Below are 27,106 nucleotides of genomic sequence, written 5' to 3'. Positions count from 1 at the left end.
TTAATACAATTAGGTAATCTGATTTTTTTTACTTTTGAGGGGCAGCAGTGTTACTATTCCTGTGTGAACAGAGAGCAGTTTTGATCTCCATATACCCACAGACTTTTCTTCAGCAAGGATCTTTCTAACTGAACATGTCTAGCTGTCGGCGTCTTCCTGTAGTTAGTGAAATTAGTAGTTATCAATGTAGTTAGTTTATACACAGATACAGAGGAAAAATGTTATTATCAAGTCTGATGTTTTTACTTTACAGTGTAAAATCAAAAAATATTGTGTAGCACAAAGCTAAAGATGCATCCATCCATTATCCAACTCCTGTAGCCAATACAAGGTTGAAGGGGGGAGCTGGTGCCCAACCTGGCAAACAACGGGTGCAGGGCAGGATATACCCTGTATAGGATGCCAGTCCATTACAGGGCACAAGCAGACAATCTTGCCCATACTCACTCCAGTGGCCAATTTTCCCAGAAGCCAATCAACCTACCAGTATGTCTTCGGACTGTGGGAGGAAACAGTTCAACCAAGGGACCATGAGCTATGAGGCAGCAATTCCCTACATATTACAACCCTGCCCACTAAAGATCCATTCACTCAACAAAAATCTCTTGAGTTAAAATACAGAAAAGATAGTGTATTGCAGTGATGTGTGAAACTAAAATTCCACTGCATCAATGCAAAACAGACTGAACAGTACATCGATTTTTTTTAAAATTGGAATTACCTGTTCCCTTTCAGTATACTACGACTCTGAGGTGCGTCACATGGAACATGCCTAAATCGTGTGGAATGTGAAGTGTAAAACAGAAATCACTTCAGCAGTACTGTTTTGTACAGTAAATGTACTCACAAAGCAACAACAGCTGTTTATCCAAAGTTATAATTTCATGGTAATTAAGAGCATTTCTAGGACAAATACTAAGAGATTGTAAATTTGTAGGTCAGTATCTCGGTTTTAGAGGACCTGCAGTTAACATCCTTTGCAGACTTCTACTATGAGAGGGGATTTTCTGCTGAGATTCTTTTTTTTTTGCCCTCTTCCGTGCTCAGTCAGTGGAATTCTGTTCCTGTTCTTTTGCTTTTGCAAGTAAAAGCAAGTGTTTGCTCTCTCATCTTAATCAGCATGTTTTGACAGGTGCAGGGCAAGTATCACATGTGATTGTCTGTTAAAACCGGCATGGCTGAACACTGTGCTGTAACAAGGACATCACAGCCTGTCTAATGGAGTATCAGCCTTGAGCAAGTCGAACCTGAAGTTTCAGTTATCGCTGTTAAACAACTACTACAGTATGTTTTTACCTTCCTTTACCATCTTACTTCATAAGGTATGGTGGATGCCTTAAATAACAGGAGCAGGAGCAAACAAAATTAAGTCTTAATGACTGATGGACCGTGAAGTAAGGAGGAAACATTGTTGTGTAGCTTTACTCTTTGTCACAGCAGCAAGAAATAGTCGTTCAGAGCCAAAGGGAAACAGAACGGACATTACAAGTAAAAAAAAACACTTGAATCCGTTTTAGATCCATTTTTAAATTGGTTCAAGTGGAAAAAATAGATAACATCAAGTGACTACAGCAAACCCTCGGTTTAACAGACTTTGGCTTTAACAGACAAATTCTGGGGAGTTTTGTCTATGAAATCGGAAATACCAGACTGATAATAATACTGGGCTGCAAAAGCAGAAGCTAGTCTGGTCAACACTCTCGATGTATTCTGAAAAATAGGAATTAGAAGAAATAATAAAAGTATAAATGAGTTGTAGATACATTAAATGTAAGATATTGTTAAAGTGGGATCGTATTGGTGTTTGACATTTTTTAATAAGAGACTGCATAATATGACACAATATTTTATGCATTTATAAAAAGAAGTACAAAACAGTAATGTACAATAAAATAAGAAAAATATCTCATAAATCTCAGTCAAATGGAATAATAAAACAATAAATATCATTTTCTAAAAAGCATGAATATCAGTAGTGGGTATAGGGGTAGGTCAATTGCTTAGAGTTAGTGTTGTTTGTGTGTTTTAGTGAATTATTAAAGATTTTAAAAATACATGAACATGTTAATATGAAGAAATTCAGTGAAATGCACCAAAAAAAGGTTAAAATAAATTCTAAGCTAGATGCTATACATACAGTAGATTTGAAATTCAGGAATATCACTGGTGCCCTATAGGGTTAGATCAGTTGCTTGCAATGGGTGTCGTTGGTGTTTTGTATGCTTTAGCAATTTTTATACAGTATTTTGTAGGACAGATGAAAGAATTTGTGTATTTGTTTAAAAAAGGCATGAGAACAGTTCTCATTTTGTAGATTGTCATTTTTAAAAATAGATCAAAAGATACATAAAGCGTATAGATAGTCGTTAGATATAGTTCTCATATTATAATGTGTTTTTAGGTTGAAATAATGTAATTTGAGTTTTAAAGGACATTTCACAATAACGAACACTCCTTCCTGCCTATCAGTCTGTTAAACCTAGGGTTTACTGTGTACAAATGCCTTTTGAGTGTAAAGTGAGAGCAAATATATATATATTTTTTTAATTCAGCATTTAACATTTACAGATTCAAATCAAATAGTACCAATTTTCATGATAGAACTTGTCAGGCAGACCTCAATTAAATGGGAACCTTATGACAGTTAAGAACTACAGTCGTACTCAGTTGTTATTCTGTTGCTGTTTGCTTCAAATCACATTGACTATCTTACCCTGTATTTTGTGGGCATAAAGACTTTATATTATTTAGCTTTCAACCTTAGGCACATGATGTCTTTACCGGGACGTGCAGGTTTACGAGGACTTAGTAATTGTTTTTTCATTTAGATTTTGCTTTGTTGGCCGAAGATCCTTCAAGTAATGGACATTCAGGATAACAACGTACAGTAAGAAGGTTACAAACGAGAGGAGGTTATTTGGCCCATCTGGCCCATTTGGTAATAGTTATTTGGTCCATGAATCTCACCCATCCATTTCTTGAAAGAAGCCAGAGTATCAGTTTCAATAATGTGGCTGGGCAGCTTGTTCATTACATAGTCACCATATGGAGTATACAAGCTTTCCAGTGGTGATGAACTCCAATTCACCGTGTTGCAGAAGCTGGAATGTGTGAAGCTACCAAGTAGCTCTATAAAATAGTACAGTATCTGTATGGCCACATACAAAACAAATAATTTGTTCCACAGGCAGATTCCATGATATTTTAATCTGCCTGGACCTGGGGTTAGGAAGGATGACTTTATTATGTTAAATTAAATTCAGTTTATTTTTATATAGCACCTTTCACAACAAGGTTGCCCCATATTCCCTTGTAGGTGCTTTTGTGTGGAGTGCGTGGACCTTCTTGTGGGACCAGGTGCAGCCCAAGCCGCTATCAAGGAGGATCCCTGGAACTGCTACATGTGTGGAACGAAGGGCATCTACGGGCTGCTGAAAAGACGAGAGGACTGGCCCTCCCGCCTCCAGCACTTCTTTGCCAATAACCATGACCAAGATTTTGTGAGTATCAGAGGTACAGAACATGAGCTGACCAGTCTAACACAAAAGACCACCAAACAGCAGGCTTCATAGGCATATATTTTCATTTGTATGGCATAATGAACAACCTAAGAAAATGTAAGGACTGAAGGAATTGTTAATCAGACGATGTTTCTTGCTCATTCTTTTTGCTCTGCTTCCTTCTTGTCCTGTTATAAATTAAAATATTTAACTTTTGAAAAGAATGAAGTACAGTGCTAACGATTGCTTAACAATTCATTCTTCCAATTTCAGGAAGAAGTAAGAGGATGTGCCAAGAAAGTATGGCATTGATCTTTTTTCTCAAAACATTGTATTTTCTGTTTTTCAGGATCCACCAAAGCTTTACCCTCCAGTCTCTGCCGAAAAAAGGAAACCCATTCGCGTCCTGTCGCTATTTGATGGTATTGCAACAGGTGAGTTTTTTGATGGTTTCCTTTATTGACTGCAGAAGTCGATTCAAGTCTTCTCGCAGGTTAGCAAAGACCCACAGCAGGTCAGGATAATTAACAGGAGATTTTGGTTTGCAGTAATGATAGCAACATATAGTACGTTGAGATTTTTCTTTTGTAATCTTTTGTCAGGCTTCGTTCAAGGGATCTGTGCTGCAACTTAGCTAAACTTTGGGAAACCTCAGCTATATACCCAAATTTGAAGATTGTAGGCTGAGCTTATTGTGCGGGTGTATTAGTATATTGTAGGATGAATGCTGGAGATCTGTTATTTTACCTACTATCAATGTTTCTCCAGGACTTCTGGTGCTAAAAGACCTTGGTATTCAGGTGGAGCGGTACATAGCTTCCGAAGTGTGTGAGGACTCCATTACAGTGGGGATTGTCCGACACCAGGGCAGGATCATGTATGTTGGAGATGTCAGGAATGTTACACGCAAACACGTAAGTGCAAACTCACCAGACATCTCTCAAAAGAAATGAAGACTTAACCTTCATTTTGCTACAGTATGTTGTCCCTACTGCTTGTTTTGCTTGGGTTTTTTTTTCTGAGATGTGGCATTTTCCAAGATGAATAAATGGATTAATACAGTATGTAGGAAAAAATTGTCAATCAAAAACTGGGTTGTTTTCTTGGAAGGTAACAGTGCTGCCTCTGTCTTTTTTTTTTCAGTGAGCCTGAAAATGTCTGTGAAATGATTCATTTTTACACCTAAAGAACACCTGCTATTTGGGTGTCTTCCTGCAGTGTTTATACCGAAAGCAGATTCTATCGAATGCAGATCTCTAAAGACGTATAAGTGAAATCTGGCAGTCAGCTCAGTGCAGATACTGCTTTTTCTTAGTTGTGTGAAAAGTATGATCAGTCAGGGCCCTTAACCCTCCAGCCAGGAAAAGGTGCACACTCAGACAACAGCAGAGCAAGCCTGCTCTGTGACTGGGCCCAAGCTAGTAGATGACTGTGACTGAGATTTTTAAAGAGGCTTGAGAGGGGCTGTTTCACTGGAGTGCAGTGACATGTCCTCTTCACAACCTTCCTGCTGCAGGAAACAGATGATCAATGATCTTTTTTTATTCTACATTAGGAGGTTAGGAAAAAATCCTCAATTCAAATAAGAATTATTCCAATAAGGAAGCTGTTTCCATAACAGTTTGTTAATAAAACATTGTTATTTTGTTATTGGACCCAGCAAATGCAGTCCATTCCTATCTATATGCTGAAGCACATTTTGGCATTGTATAAAAAAAAGCTTGGAAACAAGATATTTCGTTCATGTATTTGCGGAGACAGTATCTTGCCCTCACTTTTTAAACAAGTACCCTTTTATTCTTAATGTTCAGACAGTTCAGAGAGTTATCATTTATCTTAAACTATTTTACCCATGTCAAGTTACACCTCAGTCAAGGGTGCTCAGTGAAAGTCATATATTACCTGATTCTGTGCTAGGGTGTAAATGTTCTGCAATCTTCTGTTACGCTGATTAAAGACTTAAAAGTGACATAAATCTAGCTGATCCTTTTGGAATGTGAATTATCAGGCTTTTACAATTAATGATTTCCTGCCAGCTCAAAAGAAATTCCTTATGTGACCTCTTTCCTGTTTATAAATACCATACTTTTGTAGGAAAAAAAAGGAGAAAAGTCATTTGGACTTAAAACAACCTACTGTATAGCTACACCATTAGGGATTGACTACTGAAGTGCAAGTATATAAATTCACTATTAGGCATCTTATTATCAGTTAGTTTTGCGCCAATTTGAAAAAGCCAACGTGTGTGTTATACAATCTACAAAATATTGTGACCCAGCTGTGCTTTTCAATAGTTTTGCTGATTATGCTTTTGATTTTAAGAATTTAAGATTTAAGTATTTTCCAGGCTTCTTGTGTTTCTGCCCATCTTCAACTCCCATCAGTCAATGTTCTTACTCCAGCTAGGTCATTTTTTTGTCAAACTGGAATTCACACTGGAACTGGAATTTAACTGGATTTTTAATTCACAATTTAAATAGCATTTAAAAGGCACATCAACAAGAACGGATAAGGCCGTGATGGTGGGCACAGTCCAAGAGGGTTTTAAGTTTTTACTAGGTCTAAACTGTTTCTCCCCTGCAATCTTGATCAACTGTACATTCAGTGCATAAAGATTTTTAAACATTCTTCCAACATCTCTAAATGACAAGAGCTATCAAATCTTAGCCTTCATTGGATGTGCAGCCTCAAAAAAATAAGACAGAAGGAAGATCAGTATGCTGGAACAATATTTCAAGTTAGAGCTCCTTCTGCTTACTCACCTCTTTTCGGTCAGTTTTGTTATCCTTTACTATATTTGTGTTGGCAGTCTAACCGGGATGTCTGGGCTGCAGAAAAAGGCTAATTCTTTACCCCACAGTCCCCCAAATTAAGAAGAAGCTGGAAGATTTCAGTTCTCCAGAGCTAGCTAAAATGGCCGCTCTGCTGGAGCTCTTAATGGAGCAGCAGGCACTGCCTGCAAAGCTGACATGGCGGGGGAAAGCTCATGGGTTGTTGTGATAAGTGTGGGCTTAAGCATTCAGGTGTCAGCTGTTCAGGAATAATTAACTAAAACTGGTCTTGGTCAGAGGGACACAAAGGACAGAGAAAAGGGTACTGAATAGTTGTATAGCAAAACAGGAGAGTTTGAAACACTTGAGTTGCAGATCTGGAGGGCTGTTCCTGAAGCAACGGCCTGCAGCATGAGTTTTGCAGGAGGGAAAATGATCCATCATGTAAAAGTGGTTGCATTCTTTAAAAAGACAATCCCTATGTGACTTTCAAATTTGGAACAGCAGGACTAGGGCGCTATGTGAGAGGCGCTGTGGCTCTGAGTGAGAGGGCACACTGAGCACATCATTCTTCCAGAGGCTGGAGCAAGCCCTTAGCATTTATTTGGATAGACTGATAAACAGCTGCACTTGAAAGAAAGCAGGAAATCTGTCATTGTTCTTTTGATGGAGGGAGTGGTGCTTCATTTTTACCCACATTTTGCACAGCGACAGTTCAGCAGGGATCTGCTTTTTTAAGAGTGAGAAGATCACTGAGGGAGACTGGCAACCAGTCTTTCTTATTGTATCCTATGGTCCTCAAAAGTCCTTCATGCTGGCAGACAGCCTCACATTAGTGGGGTGAAGGAAATAGAAAAGTTCATTAAATCCAAAGTTCTTGCCTCATAAAATTGGATTAACAAACAACACTTACTACTGTACATTAATAATTAAAATGTCCTGTGTTGTGTTTTATTACTGTGGATGTGGATAAAATCAGACGTGCTTTGTGTATACCACATTTTCTCATAATGAGTGACTTTTAGTGTCATTGTGTGATGTCAACTCAGTTGGTTTTCTTTTTCTTTTACTACAGTAATTCTTATTGGGAGGTGAGACCTTCTGGCTCCTGATCCTCTCGTGTTTCCTCTGATGTCTTTTAAATCTGGATTTGTTTTACAAAGCATGTCAATTTGTTTTAAACCTTCATAATTTTTAGTGTTTAGTGGTTTGAGAGAGTGAAATTCTTGTATGACTTCTTATTCTTTATCATACCAGGGTTTTTTTCCTGAATCTGATGTTTTTGATTATATGGCAGGGCGGAGGGTATTTGTTTCAGTTCGTGCCTGCACGACGTTAAAACCAGATTTTTTAAATTTCCTTGCCAAATCTTGTGGAGTTTGATGTGATTCTGCAGGCAGATACGAATGTTGTCATGATCCAGATATGTGACAAAGTGATGTCAATTTAAAAAACCAGACAACACTGGACAATTGTATGTCTGATCTGGTTATATTAGATAATTAAGAATGTTTGACAACTAAAAAAAATATTTAATAATTTATGGGCTAGTCCCAAGTCATACTTCAGAATTGACTATATATGTTTTGTAGCACAATGTGATACTGAGATATGACACATGTTGAGATACCCATGTCACTATAAAAACATTCTCATTTTGAGCCAGCATATTTCTGTCAGATATGTCCCTGCTAGTATTTTAATACAAAATTACTACAAAATGAGATGCTTCTGACACTAACTTGAAGACATCACTTGTTTTTAACCAAGGCTCTGTTGACAACTCCATAATTATTTTTAAAGATAGTTCTGTTATATTTACGCACAACCAATTAAATCTTGTGTATGTAAAATTAGGGAGTTCTAAACTTGACTTTTTCAAAATACATTATAATAATGGAACTTAGCTTTGATAGAAAATAATTCAATTTGACGCTCAAACATTGAGCCAGATTTCTTATACAAAGATCTAGGCGGAACTGTTACAGTATTTTATTCACAGCTAGTCCAACCACACTCCTGCTTTGAGAGTCCGCTACGAACACTTTGCAGACATTCCTGCTTTCAGACTGGCAGAGGATGTATTACTGTCAGATCCTGTGCAGATAGCAACACCGTTAATTAAACAGTTCAGAAATTTAATATAATTGGGAAAAAGTGTTTGAAGTTTCACCATTCTCTTCATTTAACTAGTCTTTTAACTGCAGAACTGGCTCTATCCCTGTCAGAACTAAATCAAGCAGCTCGGAACATGACAAATCTCCTGACGTTGATGGTATTCCTCCTCAATATTGTCAGACATTTTGGCTGCAATTAGTATCCTTTCTGCTTGAAATGCTGAATTCCAACATCGTGGAAGGTTTTAGTGTGATATTATTGTGGTATTATTGCTGTATTTGTTGCTGTTGTAAGACAAAGTTCCTGAACTATTTTTGGGGTTCGTTCCTTTTGCTGAAGTAGTGAGTTATTGTGTGATCATGCCAGCTGGAGCCCTGTACAACCAACAATTACAGTAGGCAGGTTTTATTAAAGAGTCCCTTGGAAATGGCAAACTTCACTGCCCCCTCCCCTTTCTACATGCAGCTATGACACTGCTTCTCCACATGCACACCAAGAAGGCTTTTGACTGTCTCAAGTAGGTTGGTTCAACTTTTATTATTAATAATAAAAAAATAAAGCTGTTATTAATTATATAGAGCCTTTTAAAAGTAGCATCACAAAGCTTTACAGTAGGTGTAAAAGGAACGAAAACAGTTATAAGGATAAGCAGTTTACAAAGTACATACCTGTAAAAGACAGACAATCAATTGGAAGTGCAGCAGAAGTTAGAAACCTGAGCCAGCAAAGACACTAAGTACGGTAAGAAAAAGCCTTTCTGAACAGAAACATTTTGAGTCTAGATTTAAACGTGCTAGGGGTAAATTATTCTCTGATATCCTTGGGGATAGAGTTACAGAGCACTGAGGAATAGCAGGAGAAGGATCTTTCACCCATTGACTGTAAATGAGCTTGAGGGACATCTACAAGGCCAGAGTCAAGACAAAAAAGGTTGCCAGGTGGAGAACAGAGTCATACGTCAGACAGGTGCAAGGACTCCACGAAAGGTGTTTTGTGATCTCTTGCACCAAACTGGTCAGGATTCTGGCTGCTGAATTCTGGACATACTGCAGTTTATTCAGTGTGGATTTAGTTACCTCAGCAAGCAGGATGCTGCAGTCATCAGTTCTAGAAAAAAACAACTAATGTGTTGACCAGCTTTTCTACAACAATCAAAGACAATATAGGAAATGTTTCTGAGACGGAAGAATGGGATATGGGATAGAATGCCATATGGGACTGGGACTAGATTTCATGAATAAAGGTGAAAATATTGTATGCAAACCTTTCTGAAATGTTAACCATCCTCTTTTTTAGTTTGCTTTTTATAGGGGTACTCATCAGGGAGGGCTCTACAGCCGAAACGTTGAGAAGAAACGTTCTTCTCTTTTCAGCATGGAATAAACATGTACTTGTTCCTCATCAGGGATGCTCACTTTCACCACTGTTTTTCTCCTTGTCTTTAAACTGGCTTGGGCTGTTCCTCAATTTGTATTACTGTTTGTACTCCTACTGTTCTACCAACTCCTCATTTAATATAAGATATTATAGGATATGTTTTTACTTGATTGACATGATGTTGGTGCTGTATCATAATTTGATTTTAGTTGAAAACCAGTTTACCTTTGACTGGTGAAACACTTCAGATTCCTTGGTATTGTGTGTTACTCTTTGTTACTTTCCCCCTTCATTTTCTCTGCTTTCCCTAAATAAAGGGATTCACATTCTAGCAGATGTTTTTAATGAAGATGGTCTCATGTTTGGAATAGGGATTTGAATTTCAGATGAAGAAATTTTCCAGAGTCATTTCTGAGATAATATTATAGAGTGTGCTTGACGCTTCTTAGATGCTATCATGTGAAACCTGTCCTTAGTCCCTTTTTTAAACTCTGTTTTTTTTACACATTTTGTAAATGGGTATTGGAAACCATCTTTTGACAATTGACAATCTGCTTTTGACAATTGAAAGATCTTTTTTTTTTTAAAAAAAAAATATATAGTCTGTCTTGGCTAAAAACCCAGTGAAGAATGAATACTTTTGTGACCTTAAATGTACATTTCTGGGGGAATAGAACAGTTTCCTTGGATGAGTCAATGAACTGTGTGAGAAAGTCCACTTGTTTCTCTCCACAGATACAGGAGTGGGGCCCCTTTGACCTGGTCATCGGTGGAAGCCCATGCAATGACCTTTCCATCGTGAATCCTGCTAGGAAAGGCCTTTATGGTAGGACCGAGATTGATTTTAAACAGCTACAGTACTATGGAAATTTTATATTGCACTACAGTACATCTATGGATAAGCTTCTGTTAGCATAGCATTGCAGCTTCATGTAATTTCACTTGACAATCTTTAACTTTTAATCTTTTTGAACTGAGGATTCTGTGCAGAAAATTGTAAAATCCTTTTTTATCATACTGCACTTTACTGTGGTGTTTAATGACAACACTTCACTTAGTTGTATTTGTAGTAGTACAGTATACTTCAATGCTGGAGTGTGGCTCAACTTCAGCTATTATTTTTGAAAAAGTACAGAATATATGTCAAAAAGGTGACATTTTAAGGAGATTTAGAAATATTTTTTCAAACGATGGAAGGCAGTAGAAATTCCTGGTGTTTTTTTTCTTCAGCTCACTCACTGCAAGTTTTTAATATACTGTAGAGGTTATTTGTGTACGCTAAGTAGAGTATTTGCAGGAGGGGGATGCAGTTAATTTGTAGTATTGGATCAATGTTATACTTTTAATTCTGTAGATGTGGTGATTTGAATATTATACAATTTTATTTGCTTTTGAAATGGCATACTTTTTCTTTTAAAGTAGGTTTGGTACTGTATTGCACACTCTTGTGGACATTAGACTAAGGATGAAGTTAATCTCTTTAGTGAACATACAGTACTGCAAGTCACTGAACTAATGTATTCTGTTTTCATAAATTAATAATTGATAATATCGTGCTTCAATATGGTTCTCTGCATTGGAAGTGACTGATGTTTAAAGCAGTGTTTGTAAATTAAAAGAATTAAACATCTAGTCAGTCAGTCATTATGACCTTCAGTCTTTGAGACATTCTATTAAGATTTAAATGACTTATATGTAGTTTAATCTAATCAAAGTATTTTTAAAATGTAGAATCTGGCTTCTTATCTTATGTTTTCAAAAGGTAAAACATGTTTTTCTGTTATTCTAAAGCTCAGTGGTGTTACATATTGCTTTAGTAAAGCTTAGGCCTCTTCTCTTTTCCATTTTTGGCCTGGGTGTACAGTAGATCTGTTTAGAAGTAAACGAGTTTAACGGGGAAGGCTGAATGCGTGTCCTCTGTGTGTGTTTCCTTCTCAGAGGGAACTGGCCGTTTGTTTTTTGAGTTCTACCGGTTGCTCCATGAGGCACGCCCCAAAGAAGGAGACGACAGGCCTTTCTTCTGGCTGTTTGAGAATGTGGTGGCCATGGGTGTCAGCGACAAGCGAGATATCTCCCGCTTCCTGGAGGTGCTTCCCTCACTCTTTTGTTACAGTATATTTATTGCATTTAACACTATCAGAGCCTAAATGTAAAATAATCGGATCCTGACAGCTAAGGCTGAATAACTGAAGGCTCAGTTGTTGCATATTGACAGCACTGGTTACGTGCTAATGTATTTATTGTCATTATATAATTGGTGACATCACATTTGACAGCGCTGAAGTTCTGATGTTGCTGAATTTCAAGCATTAGTTCATGGGCAAAGGCTGCCACCGTGTGGCTAAGAGGTGTACTGCTATGGATCAAACAGGATGAAGAATAGATTCTTCTTGAATTATTAGTTCAGAGCATTATAACAGTAGTACTGAGATTCTTTAATATTGCTCAGATTAATGACCAGATTGATTTATGTGGAGGACTATTTAACGTGCAAGTATTTTGTACATCCTTTCTTTGTCAGCAATGTTCTAGGTCGGTTCATTTACACTGCTTTCTCCTTGCTGTCTCCATCCTCCACAGTGCAACCCAGTAATGATTGATGCCAAGGAGGTCTCTGCTGCCCACCGGGCTCGTTACTTCTGGGGTAACCTTCCTGGTATGAACAGGTTGGTGAGAGAACGGTGAGGGAAGCCACTGTTGGTGTCCTGAATCCCAGCATAACAATACAGACAGTAGACAATAGAGAAGGCTGAGGTTCCCCTCCCTCTTGCTGTCAGGCTGTGGCTGGTCTCTGTCTGGCATCTCATTTTCAAAAATAGAAAGTTTACAGGAGAGAGGGGAATATTCACTTCATGTTGTTAGAAGCTTAATAAACAGGAAGCCCATCGGGGCTGTTATTTAATAGCATCCAGAACACAGCATCCAGAAGCCTGTGCATTCTTAGTCCTGTAGTATAAAGTACCTCCCTTTCTAATTCCTAAAATTAGCTGCACTTTTCGTTTACTAATGACTGACAAATTGGCAGCTATTAAAGTATCACTCAGATCTCCCTGAACGCTTCTTTATTCCAGCTCTTTAAATCGACCTGCATACTGTACTTACAGTACAGACCTGGTATCATTCTAATTACCATTTTCTGACACTTTACCTCAGTGCCAATATTTGTTAATATTGTTCAATAACTGGTAGCTAGAACTGAAAACCTTTATTTCTAATGGAGTCTCACAGTGGTGCTGCTTATGTGCAATCGTCCATCGGTCTGAACACAGCATTTCGGTAATACTGTACCCAGTGAGTTAAAAATTCTGGTGCATGTGAGCAGACAAAGCTGTGTAGTTTGGTGCCACCCAGATCAATAAGGAGCCAAAGAAATACACTGTCACCTTGATCAAACAGTAGAAAATGGGTTAGAAAAGTGCAACCCCTGTGAAAATGCTAAGCTGTGGCTGTATATCACAAGGTAAGGATATTTGACAGAGAACAGTGGTGATCTTTTGGACTGTGCACAGCTGGCTGAATGCCATCAGATTAGCTCTGGGATAAGTTGATCAGAGTCCACTTTGCTCTCAGTGCAGCAGTGACTCCTGTATCTTGCCCAGATAGCTGCAGGTTGGCAGGGGCATTATCAATAGACACACTGCTCCTCTAGCCAGCATTATCTTTACAGTCAGCCTTTGTGCTTTAAATATATCCAACATCCAGTAAACCCTTCTGTATGTGTGCGCACGTGGCAGGAGCATATTCACATTTCATTCTCCCCTGAGCAGGTAGAGCAGTCAGTGGCAGAGAGTTGAGAGTTAAAACAATTGGCGATCCCAAATTGTGAAGATACTGCTTGTAATAAATTGCCCATTACATTGAAAAGCCACTTAGAAAATTTCAGAGTACTAGAGATTTAAATTTAAAACTTTATTTAACCAGTTAAGTCCATTTAAAAACAAAATCTCATTTATGATGGCTGAAGATTTAGAGAATTCTTGAAATTATGATATATACAGTGCATACATATACAGAGAAAATGTGTTTTAGAAGGACAGATGGATATGCGCATGAGTTCTCAATAACAGTGGAAAGTGAGCAGTGGAAAACCTCCAATTTGTGTTGGTTTAAATAACCTGTTATTAATGAAAACATGAGCTAGACCACTGACGTTCACTCCTGGTGTGTGTCTTCTGGCTTCCCCTTCCACCCTGAGCTCTTCATCATTTTACGTGAATCACTTATTCGCTTATTTGCCTTATATTACCGCTGTTTCCAGGTCATTACTCACTGAGGATTATAGGTAGCCTATAAAACCTAGTGGACTCTCTGAATATATTAAATGAAACTGTCCACTTGCCTGCCAATAACAAGTCCCAAATGTTTGTCAGTTGATAGCTTTCTTTTTGCTACAGGCATCTCACCTGCCTCCATTAAAAGCTGCCAAAAAGCATTAGGTTTAAAAGTTGCATTTGATGGCTGGGTTGTCATTTGTATTATTCTTTGCCTAGTGAGACAACATCTTGGTAACATCTTGCTTTATTATAATGTTCTCCTAAAATGCCTAGCAATATTGAAACAGTTCCTTAATAACTACAGATGAAGGCCTTAGTCAGATATAAAAAAAGAACTTAACAACTCTGGATCCTTATAGGAAATCCTTATAGGAAACTATAATACTTTTAACTGAGCATATGAGTGCCAAACAGTCAGCACTTAATTAATAAAATTAATACATTCAAAAGATTTTTGGCTTATACAGTATAACTAAAACCGTTCCTGTCATGCAAGTCAAATTCCTCAGACAGTTGAAAAAATTTGGTCGATCTTCAGCTGTCCTTACCACATTTTACAGGTGCACTATAGAGAGTGTGCTCACGTGTGGTATTACAGTGTGGTTTGGCAGCAGCTCGTTGTCTGACCGGAAGTACAGGGGGTGGTCAGGTCAGCCCAGTCCATCATTGGAGTACAGCTGCCCTCAATATCAGACATTTTTACTGCTCGCTGCCTCAGGAAGGCTGGAAGTATCGCTTAGGATACCAGTTATCCTGGTTTCTCATTTTTCTCCCTCCTTCCGTCTGGTAAGCATTATAGGAGCATAAAGGCACAAAAGTCCAGATTCAGAGACAGTTTCTTCCCACAAGATGTCAGATTACTGAACTCTACCCCTACCACTGGCTCACACTGATGTTTTCTTTTTCTAAAATGTATGTTATTTAACTTGTTGTTGCTGCTGCTGTTCTGTGTCTATGTTGTTGGTGTTTTTCTTAATGTCTTTGTATTGGAGCACAGATGCAAACAAGCATTTCATTGCACATTGCACTTGTGCAAATGACTATAAAACTGAACTGAACTGAAGAACATTATTGAAAGCACATGTATACTTATCATTTCTTATTTAAAATGTATTTTTAATGTATTTAAAAGGTTGGTCAGAAGATCATTCTGTTATTTTGTAAAGCAACTTGCAGTCAGCTCACTCTTGCTAAAGCAAGGAACTGTAAAGTATATCCTAGCAGACAGGGCTTACTGAGGTAGGGGAAGCAGCTCCTCCTTATTCCACAGTGATCTAAAGATTTAAAGATTTAAAATCAATACCTGAACACAGTAAGTCCCCAAACGTCTTTTCTAAAGAACATAATGCAAGAGTGTCAAATCACGTTTGCAAATCTTGCAAAAAGATTCACAGTTCTGTAGGACATGTTGAAATCATTATCCATGAAATCTCTGGCATTTCAACAGTGTCTACCAGGTGGGTTTGTCCAAAAACCTTGGTCACATCATTACCAGAGTAGAGATCAGCAAAGAGAAGCTGGATCTCTTTAAAACTGATGCAACACTGCTGTTACTGGTTATTGGTGGTGTTACAGGGGTTGATACCCAGAATCCCAGACTTTGTTTTTCAAAGTAGTGGAAGTAGTACATTGAGTAAATTCTGCACTGTGTCTAGGCCTAGGGAGATTATGATCAGAAATTTGTGGAAACCAGAAGGGTGTACTGCTAATTGATTATATGCCATATAACTACAGTTGCTGGTCAATAGTCTTATGACTCGCTGGCCAGAGTGTTAGTCTGCAAACAAAAACACTAGGGGATGTTGAGATGTGGTGTTCTGCTGATGCAAAATGTGCGTCATTTCACAAGGCATCTGTTCAAGAGTGTGACTTTGAAATGTTGGGTCAACCGCCCTATTGCCTAGAAAATGGCAAATGCCTTAGTTTCTAAAATCTGTGGTGTATGGTACAAGGTTTCAAGATGGTAAGTCCCCCTTTGATAAGTGGTAAGACAATCGGAGAAAACCTCTGTTTTTAGGGAATTATTATTTTGAAGGAGGAACAGGTAAGGTATGTTGAGATAATGCATTGAGCAATAAAAGTGGTTTTCGTTATCTTGTTTCTGTGTACCTGAGTTGCAAAACATTATGAAAGCCTTGCACACCTTATATAAGGATTGTTTATTATATATTTTCTCATTTAAAGTTATATTTTGCAGTCATGGTGGGTGGCTTTGTGTTTTTTTTTATTTTAGTTATTTAACACTTATGATTTCCTTCTATAGTCACAACAGTAGATTTTTTAAATCCCAAGCTACAAACATTTCTTCAAAGTAACCTTGCGGCAGAGCATTCCATGCAAGAGGTTAAATTGGGGGAGAGGGGGATCGTATGTACTATAGGTCCGTGGAGAGAGCTCAAGTCGTTTCCCTCCCTGTGTCCTGTCTTCCTGTGTGCAGACCTCTGGCGGCCATGACCAATGACAAGCTGGATCTGCAGGACTGTCTGGAGCATGGTCGGACAGCCAAGGTGAGCCCAGGAGCACTCAGCAGCGTGTGTGGAACCTGTGACATCCTTGTAATTTGCTCATCCATCATGCTTATGCTAATGCTTATGCTTATGCTCTTGTGCAAGTAAGAGATGTAATGTGAGCCAGGTCAGAACAAATTAAATCACCAAGTGTCTAGACCATTTATGTTCATCTTCTCTGAAAAAAAAATGTCTTTTTTTCCTGATTTTCTGTATTCTGCAAATATGTCTGAAACACACGGGACCCTATCCAGCTAGTATCTTAAATTTGTACCTCATAGAGAAGCAGATATGAGCTGTCAGCAGATTCTCTCTGAAGTGTGCTTTCTAATATACAGTACATCTACTGGTTCTTAACCATTGGTTAAGTGCACACACTATTCTTGCAAATTAACCGAATTTGCACCAAACCGTTTTTAGCACAAAAGGATTTTCTTATCCTTGACATGACATATATACTGTACACCATGGTAAGGGGACTGGAGACATAATTCTAGTCTTGTAGAAGACACACATAATTCAAAACTGCCATACAGTAGGGGGTGAAGCGTTTACAGACATAGTGTAGAAAGGGACAGCATTAAAAATTGTGAGAATGTTGTCTTTGAAATAATGAAATGTATGAAATTATGTAACATCAGGGTTTCCAGAAGCTTTGCTGAGACTCTGTTTTGGTTCCATTTGTTTTGAGGCTCTCTTCAAGTGCTACTGACAGCCTTGCTCTTTCTTGCTGTGCAGCTCCATTGATGGTCTAGCCCTGACAGCTGAGTCTTAGACCTCACACTGAGAGCAGTGCAGGGCTAGGAGCATTATTAACCCCTCTATATAGACTCGGTTCACATCATGGGTTAGAAAAATCCTACAATAAAATAAACAGTGAGGTTTAATGCATTTTAGTCCTCAGTAATTCACACTTTACTCCTGTAGTTGTTCTGTGCAGAGTCTCAGTTTGGAAGGGACATGCTTGTTTTACTAACCTGCCTGATCACTAGAGGTCTTGTCAGAATCTTTATTTTTAAATGGATTTGTGTTCATTGATAATATTAAAAATAAATATTAAAAAGACAAAGGAAAATGTGAATGTAAGTGGTGAAATGAAGACAAAAAAGTACACTTCAGGGAATTATCTCTGAAAACATAGAAAGTTTCTTGACTAAATATATAGATTACACAGATGTCATTGTCAGATGCCAACATGTTTAATTAATCACTGTTTGGCATCACTTGGACAGGTTAGAAGTAAAATCTTGTCTTTCATTGTGAAGGCTACACATTAAGTTAAAAAAATATCTGTGTGTCTGATTTGGTATCCATGAGACTTTTCTTTAAGTTGCATGTACAGATTTCCTTCTAAAATCTTATAAAATAGTTAAAACATCTCAGTATTGTCTTGGGGCTTAAATGAGCCAAGACCTTAAAAGATAAGAAAACAAATTTTAAAAGTTAATAATGACAAATCTCTGTCGTGAGAGAATACCAGTTTTGTTTTTGTTTCTAACCTGAACAAGATCTAAGATGAGAACATATTTAATTACACCTACTGTATTAACAGAAAAACCCCAGCATACAATGTCTATTACCGTTAAGTACAGTTATTTGCAATAACAGTGAGTACCTAGCCACAGCCTTCCACAGAACCAGGAAACAGATTACAGATTGTGCCCTGTAATTTAGGCACGATTTAGGCCAGAAAGGGACTGCTTCTTATCAACTAGGAGATCCTACTCAGGACAAAATAACTGTCTGAACCGATACTAACCAAAGGACTGATTTTGATTGCTGATCTCCACTCTTTTACCCTTTCTCAAATAGTGCATTAAAATACTGTACAAGTCAATTATTTCTTTTACCTGGTAGATACAGTATCTTGACCACAAAAAGGAAATATTCCCACATCTTTAAAACAGCAGCTCCTTTCCTAAATTCTGAGATGACCAGAAAGATTTCTGACCTGTTAAGGCTGAAGTCTGCTCACAGTGCAATTTCTTCATCCGTAGGTACAGTAGATGAAAGAGATTAAGCCTGTAGAGTCTTATTTTTTCCTGTAGTGGGACCCACCTTTCTACTCTACCATCCACTGACCTCCCTAGAATGATGTGGTCATTTTCTAAATGTTTCTAAAAGCCTGCCTGCGCACCTAGCCTCTGGCCACTGTGGCTGTCACAACAGTCAGTCTAACACTCCAGAAAATGCATATGACTTAAAAATGAGAAATATTGCGAAGTGGGGTTACTGTAGATTATACTGCATCATTGCCTGACATATTAACAATCTTTGGTAACAATTTATAAAGCTGGGTTTGTTTCAGTAATCTGAGCTCCAAATGCTTGCTCCAAGGCACAACAAAAGGGATCTACAGTACTTGGGATATGAACCCACAATCTTACTGTGTATACTGTAGATACAGTATGAGTCTAGAGTTCTACCTGATATGCCACACTGCTGCTGGATCTTGGTTTGCTTGCTCGGTGTCATGGTAACATTGTAGTAATACAGTGCCAAAAGAACAACCTGACGTGCTGTAAATGCAAGACTAGAAGGAAAACATGGAACAATTAATCAAATTAAAGACCTTCACAATGTTGACAAGCTTTTATGCAGCAAAGCAGTAGAGCTCTGCCTTCACTGTTAGAGATCTCTTGTGCAGACATCCTTGGCTTGCCGAGAAGGCACTGCCCATTCAGTCCATTGTGAAAGCCAGACCTTTTTGTTCATTTTAAAGCACTGGTTTTTCTTTCAGTTCAGCAAAGTGAGAACCATCACCACTCGGTCTAATTCTATCAAGCAGGGCAAAGACCAGCACTTCCCCGTCTACATGAATGAAAAGGAGGACATTCTGTGGTGCACTGAGATGGAAAGGTAAGACATCTCAGAGTCTCAGAGTCTCTTCTGCCTTGTTTCTGGCAGAGCTGTAGTTGATGTGCTGCATGTGAGAAGATGCTTTTGTTACTTTGTTGCTGTTTTTTTTATTCTGAACTATCCAGTAGTGAAGGAGGTGAGGCTTGCAGCTTCATAAAAAAGAAGCATGTCCAATAGTAAATCTTCCCATCACATGATCATTCAAGTAAAACATCTGGTGAAATATCACCCCGTGCTGTACAGATGCAGCCATTCAAAATGCACGGTACAAACCCGCGGTACGGGAAAGCCACTGCAGGGGCACTCGTGGTGCATTGGTCGGTAGTGAAAAGATTTAATCATTTAATCTCTTTACTGTGCACATTTTAATCTGCTTAGTATTGAATATTTATATGAAATTTTACCACTAAAGGGAAATGTTAGTAGCTGAGCATAAAAAGAAGAGGAGCATAACGCATCTGAAGGTCATAAACGATATTAATTTAGGAACATAAACATTACTGTATGTAAACTGTACTGTGTATGTTTAAGAAAAAATACACACCAGTCTTCCATTTCTCCCTAAACATTTTAAGCATGAAAGTTTTATGAAACGGTACCCAAATATGCGATTGCTGTATAGTATGAATTTTAATTTTAAGAAAATTATATAACACGAAAATTAAGCTGTTTACATCTTCCACCTGAGAACATAGTCACCCGTTGCTACCCAACGCAGAAACACAGCCACTAACTAGCAAAGAGAGGACATTAGCTAGCCAATATGATAAAGAAATAAATGATTATTTTGTTTATTTATTTTGCACATTTATTTGAACATTTCCATCGATTGTACAAGCACTTGGAAACGCCCGTTTTCCATGTAAATAGTTCCCTGGTTCCGCACCCCGCACCAAACAAATTTATATTTCTAAATATCACAACTTGATCAAATATAAGTCATTTTAAAAACAATGAATAGTCACCTGTTCCTTACAATATAAACATTTATATTGATTTAAATTGCGTTTAAATCGCCTTTATTTAAAACCCATAAATAAAGCTGATACTGTTTAGACTTTTAATTATTTAAAACTGTATTACAGCACCACAATGCACAATGCAACGTAAATCGCTATCTTTGTCTTCTGCGTAATAATGTTCACCTCTCTGTCCAGCAAATTAACAATAATAATAATGAACTTTATTGTATATGGCGCCTTTAAAGGTGGCTCCTCAAAGCGCTTTACAGGATAAAAACAATAACAACAATAGTGTTAGGCTGGGCAAACGATTTTTTTTTAATAGAAATACAAAATGAGATATAATGATGTGTTCCGGCTTAGACATTAACGAAGAGCATAACACGTGGGCGGCGTAGCGGTCGGCTCTAGCTTTCCCATCTATACCGATGCACTGCAAGTACAACCCCCCTCTCTGCGGGAGTGCTGGCTGTGACGAATTAAACCGGTTTCACAGGTATTTTCAAAGTAGAAGGGGGCGAGATTTCCAGCGAAAGACACCTCCCCCCCCTCCAAAACCACCCAGTAAGTACCGTACTTACTAGTTAAGAAAGCTAGGCTCCTCAATGAAATCGCTTTAACATGCTAATGCGTTGGTATAACAGTCCGGCGTGGCAAGCTTCTAATGTCAACCCGACTACGGCGAAAGGAACCCTTCTTTCATTGGAAGGCAATTAACATATTCTAGCCCTAAATGAATTAATAGCAAACATGGTTAACATAAAAGACATTTTTCCAAGAAAGTTTAGCCTTTGTCACTAATGAAACCACTAAATAAAGACATAAATATAGAAATCTTAAGATTTTTAAAATACATGACTAAAATTTATTTAAAAAAAAAACGATTACAAATGCCAGCGGAGAGAGAGAACAGGGGAGGGGTGTTAGTTTTGCATAAGGGGCGGGGTTATGGAAATTAGGTCTATTTGGGATTGTGGAGTTACATGTTCTAGCTGTTTGTGAATTATCGTTGTTGAGTATGGAGTGTTGAGGTATTGATTTTGTGTAATGCTTTATGTTGAAAATTGAGGTAGATTTTGTTTATGATAAAGAGGATAAACTGGGATGGGAGGAGGGTTTCATTTTGCATAAGGGCCGGGATTATGATAATTGGAGGAATTTGAGAGAGTTTGCGGGCTATTTTTGGTTTGTATTACGAATAATTCATACAAGATATTGAGATTTGTTGTTGTTTTGTTGAGATTCAACTCCGCAAGTCTGAGTTCTTGTGTCCGTCGAATGATCGAATTTAAATCAATATAAATGTTTATATTGTAACGCATACAGTAGGTGACTATTCATTGTTATTAAAATGACTTAAATTCGATCATGTTGTGATATTTAGAAATATAAAAGTCAATTAATTGTCCATAATATTGCTATTCTATTTTTTTAAAGAAATGTCGCAGTACACGAATATAATCATATCGTTATTAATTTATTTAGATACGCGATTCCATATTATATTAGCAGAAAAGCTTAAAACTATCACTTTTTTACACGCTATTTCACATGTTAGTTAAAGACTTCAATGCTTAAAATGTTTAGGGAGAAATGGAATATGGTGTGTATTTTTTCTTTTAAGTACCGATTCCTGGAATCTGACTGGCTGACACCCTTCTGAAGTGGTTCCATAATATCTGGTATAGGGAAAAGAAAGCGTTGATTTTATGAAAAATCAATTATGAAATTATGAACGCTCTGTTAAAAGCAAGGGAGGTTTTATGTCCGTTGCAGTAAAAGAAAATGCCTGACAAAGTAGGGCTTGGACAGATTCCAAGTGCTTGTACAAATGTGCTAAAGAAATTAGCAAAAAAAAGTCATTCCTTTATCATTCCTTTATCGTATTGGCTAGCTAATGTCCTGTTTGTCAAAGAAAGAACTAAAAGTATTTTTGTTTAAAATGACGGTTAGAAAGAATGTGGACCAGCGTAATACTTTGAGTTTACAGCTTTTCCAAAGTCGTTCATTATTAATACTATTAGTTATATCTTCGGTAAAGGCTTTGATGCATTAATATTTCTGATAAAGGTAGGTTGTGTACTTTTGTCCAACTGAGCAATCTTGCTTTCATAAAATTTACCAACTTTTTAATGACTGGTGATTAACATGCTGTAATACACAGTTTAAATTTAAAAGCTCAAATGCTGTACATGAGAGGTTAAGCTTTATTGGCTCCTCCTGGCGGTTTTACAAGGTGATTCCGGATACTTTCCGGCATGACGTCAAATGACGCGATGTATCACGTGATACTGCGTTTTGATGCGACATGCCCACCGGGGTATACCGCGAAATACCCCACCCCTTTTGAATGGCTGCATCTGTATGTATTTTTATTACTGTCTATGCACAGTACTTTCTTTAAAGGAGTTGAATTTACGGCTTACATATTGTCTTTAAATTGTACATTTTATGTCTACCCTAACACTGAAGTAATATGAGCAATAGAGACTAATATGGTCATTTTACAAAAGACCACATCCTGTCAATAAATAAGAATGAGAATGTGTGTAATTTGAATTGACCAGACATTGGTGATGGAGAAACAAAGAGAAACCAGGAGAAAACGCTGTAAACGCAGATGTATAAGAAGGGACATCGGAAAAAGCTTGTTAAGACCGCAGAGCTCTGCCACAAGTGATAGAGAGAGATGTTCTCTGTAGAATGGTGCTAAACGTCCAGTCTAGGTCAATCAGCAAATAGGCTGAATGGCAAAACACCTCAAAAAGAGAAGAGGCACAGGCCATAGATGATTTTTTTTCAGGTTGGGTTCTTAAACATCAAAGGGAGTTTCAATCAGGAAGCTCATTCCTTGTCTTTTTGTTCTTCATTACTTTCTCTCCCTCCCATAGGGTGTTTGGCTTCCCTGTCCATTACACAGATGTCTCCAACATGAGCCGCCTGGCCAGGCAGAGACTCTTGGGAAGGTCTTGGAGTGTGCCGGTCATTCGCCACCTGTTCGCACCACTAAAAGAGTACTTTGCCTGTCTGTAAAACCCGAAACACTTGCAGAAAGAAAAACACACACACACAAGAACTGATATTTAACAGGAAACAAGCGAAAAAAATGAAATTTTACTCTGATTATTTACAAGAAAAAAAATACATTTAAAGTAGATGTTTTACATAATTTCTTGTATTTTAAACGTCATTCTTTTATCCTATTTAATTTTTTTAATGTCATTTTAATTTTTAGCAATGTTATCCGGTCAAATTTTTTAAATTGATTTATGTGTGCAAGCTGTACTTGAGACAAGGCTTTCTTTTTACAGCACTGAGACAAAATGTTTTGAAGAGAAGGATTGAGAAATACCGAACAGCTGAAATAATGATCATTCTTAAGATGCATATATATATCCTGCATGTGTGTATGAGCATATATATGTGTGTGTTAATTCTGTAATCATTACAGCCTGGTTCTGATGGATAGGAGCACAAGCCAGGGGGCCACAACAGTATGCTATTCACTTCCAGTTGCTGAGCCTTACAGATATAGGAACCAATCAAGCATACATTTTTTACTGTTTTGATGGTTCTGTCTTAAGGAATCCTTGGAAAGAAAACAACAATTCACTTTTACCTCTCGTTTACAGTTCATATACATAACTTAAAGGTACTACTGTACAATGGTGACTATATTATGGTGCTTTTAAAAGACTAAGATGATTAAAAACATCCGCTTCCATGTGGCCTTACAACTTCGACAGACAGGGTTGTGACGACATATAAAAAAAAGAGTTTATTTTTTTGCTTTCTTTGTCTTTTTTTTTTCGTTTTTTTGTCAGTGATGTCCCGTGGCTTTGTCCACGGAAAGGGACGTACAACGCAATAAGTTGCAAGTGAAGTCACTGTAAAAAAAAAACACAAAGATGGACAGAAAAGAAAGAGAAAGAAAGGAAGAAAAAGAAAATGCAAATAATCTGCCATTACTGCTTTTCTACCACAGCTTTTATACAGAATTTACTGGTGCTTTTCAATACTTTGGCCTTGTTTACTCAGGCCAACGCCTGTGGCAGCACAAACGAACTTAAGCCAGCCAAATGGTTAGCGATGTTTTTCGTCATCCAAAACCTTGAGCTCACAGGCTGTAGTAAACTACTTTTGCAGTTTTACTCAGACTGATGTCATTTTACTGTACAACTCTGTAGGGGGTTGGGGTTGAAGGGTGGCGGTTTTACAGCCTAGTGAGCATGACCATCACCCCTTGCCCCTGCAAGCTATATTCAGTCAGGTGCAAACTACAAGAATAATGGTGCGGCTTTCACATTGCTGTTCTGCCTTTTTATAGGAGTTTTTTGCTGTATTATCAACTTTGTTTAGCTGTTTTGTATGTATGTTTTCCTTTTTTTTCTCTTATTTCTCTCCCCCTCTCCCTTCCTTTTTGAGTATTTTTTTTGTTTTGCATTATGATGTGAACTGTATTACCCTTGTAGTACTTGATCATGCTAGGGCTGTGCCAATGGATGTGAAAGAAAAGGGGGTGTGGGTGATTATTTTTCTAATCAAGTATAATGGAAGAGATCAATCATTTTAAGGAAAACAATGTATACTATTTAGTTGAGGGGGGGAGCATGTGTGTGGCATTTGTCATACACATGCACACTCAGTGGGTAAAGAAAGCAGATCCCCTTTTTTTCCATATCTTTCTCTATTTTAGGATAGGATTTGTCACTATGTTATAGTTGGCATATCAAGATGAAATTAAATATGTGCAGCATGTGGGATACAAATAGGAGAAAGGAACTGCTTAAAATATTGTAGCTGAGCATTGGTTAGTGTAAATTAATATCCTGCTTGAGTCTGGCTACTGGTACATAACTGCGTTCTGACCACCCTCCAACCTCAAAACTATGCTGGAATTGCATATTTCCTTATGATTCCTGCTATAAAATCTGGTGTCATCACTATACTTGCCTATATGTCTGACCTTTAAACTCCCTGGTGCACAAGAAATAAAAAAATAGAAAAACTACTTACTTTGCTTGCTTTTAATGATTGCTGAAAGAGAGGAACTAAAACGCAGCACTTGAATATCTCAAGGTGAAGCAGGGTGTTGTCCTTAGTCATCTCAGACACAGTGTTCCCCCAGATTCTGCTGCCTTGTCACAAATACTGAAAATGAGGAAATTCTTAACCCACTTAGCTCAAGTGTCAGCCAATTTTACATTCATGAAACAGGATTGTTTTTCTCTCCTTAAAACAAATGTGAAAAAAGGGCACCATTTGCAGATATTTCAATATACAGTTATCAACATTGCACTGGACTTGAATAACTTCAGCTTTTGATATTGATCATGTTTGCTCCTTTCTCCTTTGGTCCAACTCCATAATTACAATGCCTAGATTTTGTATATAGACAAGTTCGCCTGTTGCTATTTGTTTGTTATGTCTTTTTAAATTACCTATGAGATGTACAAATATGATTCTTTGCTAATATATATAATGAAATTAGTAAAGCTTAGATTAAAAAAAAAGAACTGATTAATTTGTATTCAAATAAGCTATGAAGCAGTGGGAATGGGAGGTGAGAGATTTCCAGCCTGCCTTTTGTATTTATGAATAGTTTATATGTCTGATTGAAAATGTGGCTTGTGATGATTTGTCAAGTGATCTTAACAATAACTTGTCAACAGCTTTAAGAAGGAGAAACTCAGCTTTATCGCACAGCCCTACATGCGGTAGTTTGTTTGTTTGTTTCTTTTTCTTTTTTTAAGACCTAAAAGAGGGACTGTAGGTGTTTCATAAGGTGCTAAAAGAAAAAAAAATATATTGTTAGGAAAAAAAAAATCAACTTGTCTTGACAATGACTGTTTTTAAGTTCTCGTAGTTATGAAAAAAAGCACTATTATTTTACTCTTATACAAATATATTAACAAAGGCATTTTAACTTTGTACTTGAAAAAAATAAAAAGTAAAAAAATAATGGAAAGATTCATGTGTTTTAGCCTAGACATTGTAGTTGGTGCTTATCTGTGGGAAAATCATGTATTCATATTGGAAATTAGAAAAAACCCCTTTGGTAATAACTTTTACTGTTACATATGTACTTGCTTGATCCCTGGCAGCAATGCTTCTTTACCCTACATTCCATGCAGCAGGATCGTCAGTGTTTCTTTTTTATTGTTTGTTTTAGATTCTGTTTCATTGGACTGTAATTTTTACCGTCGCTTCGATATTTATTGACAACAATAACGTGCATTTCACAAGTCTGAGACTACAGGTCAATTGCTCTATATTTCTCTCAGTGATTCTATTGTACTTCTGTGTAACTATTTCTCGTGACATAGCTGTATATGAATTATACTTATTCTAAAGGTCAGTGCGTACAACCAATGTAGCAGTCAGACTCAGTCCGCCTTCGTCCCATTATTTTCAGTGCCCAGAAAGAAGAAAAGGCTCCTTTCTTATGTACTTGTGCTGGAGAACACTTGAATAAATGTACTGTTTTTGTGCAAAAAAAAATTAAAGCTCCTGTCATTTTTCACTTTTTCATTAATAAATACCTCTTAACTTTGTGTCCCATATACCACAGTACTTAAATTGTTTGTAACATTTAATATGTGTAATTTGACCACAGTTCCAGTGTTACTGTAGGTGTACATTTACAATTTGACTTTTGAAGCTTTGTATTTCAGAGCTCAGTTTTCTTCCAAGGGAGGAACTGTCAACAATTGCTAGTGAAAATCAAGCTAGAGGCCA

The 27,106-nt window shown here is 37.5% G+C and overlaps 1 protein-coding gene across 8 annotated transcripts in view; it reads left to right on the top strand.

The window, feature by feature from the left end:
- The window catches only part of LOC148674790 (DNA (cytosine-5)-methyltransferase 3A-like), a 283,034-nt gene extending 256,160 nt beyond the window's left edge, over positions 1-26,874 (top strand). For 3 of the 8 annotated variants that reach the window (XM_088625424.1, XM_088625419.1, XM_088625418.1), the window contains 9 exons: positions 3,317-3,500; positions 3,850-3,934; positions 4,269-4,414; positions 10,502-10,592; positions 11,705-11,853; positions 12,347-12,447; positions 16,478-16,547; positions 19,288-19,406; positions 23,260-26,874. In XM_088625424.1, the coding sequence (XP_088481550.1) occupies positions 3,317-3,500; positions 3,850-3,934; positions 4,269-4,414; positions 10,502-10,592; positions 11,705-11,853; positions 12,347-12,447; positions 16,478-16,547; positions 19,288-19,406; positions 23,260-23,401 (1,087 nt within the window). In that variant the 3' untranslated portion in view covers positions 23,402-26,874. Of the gene's footprint in view, positions 1-3,316; positions 3,501-3,849; positions 3,935-4,268; positions 4,415-10,501; positions 10,593-11,704; positions 11,854-12,346; positions 12,448-16,477; positions 16,548-19,287; positions 19,411-23,259 lie in introns of those variants that run through there. The other 5 variants (XM_088625421.1, XM_088625420.1, XM_088625423.1 and 2 more) reach the window with 4 other exon arrangements.
- The last annotated feature ends 232 nt before the right edge of the window (positions 26,875-27,106 follow it).

Source organism: Lepisosteus platostomus, chromosome 3 (genome assembly GCF_059453375.1).
Source record: "Lepisosteus platostomus isolate fLepPlt1 chromosome 3, fLepPlt1.hap1, whole genome shotgun sequence".
Taxonomy (NCBI): domain Eukaryota; kingdom Metazoa; phylum Chordata; class Actinopteri; order Semionotiformes; family Lepisosteidae; genus Lepisosteus; species Lepisosteus platostomus.
The sequence above is the reverse complement of the archived record's forward strand: the minus strand, read 5'-3'. Positions and strand labels throughout refer to the sequence as shown.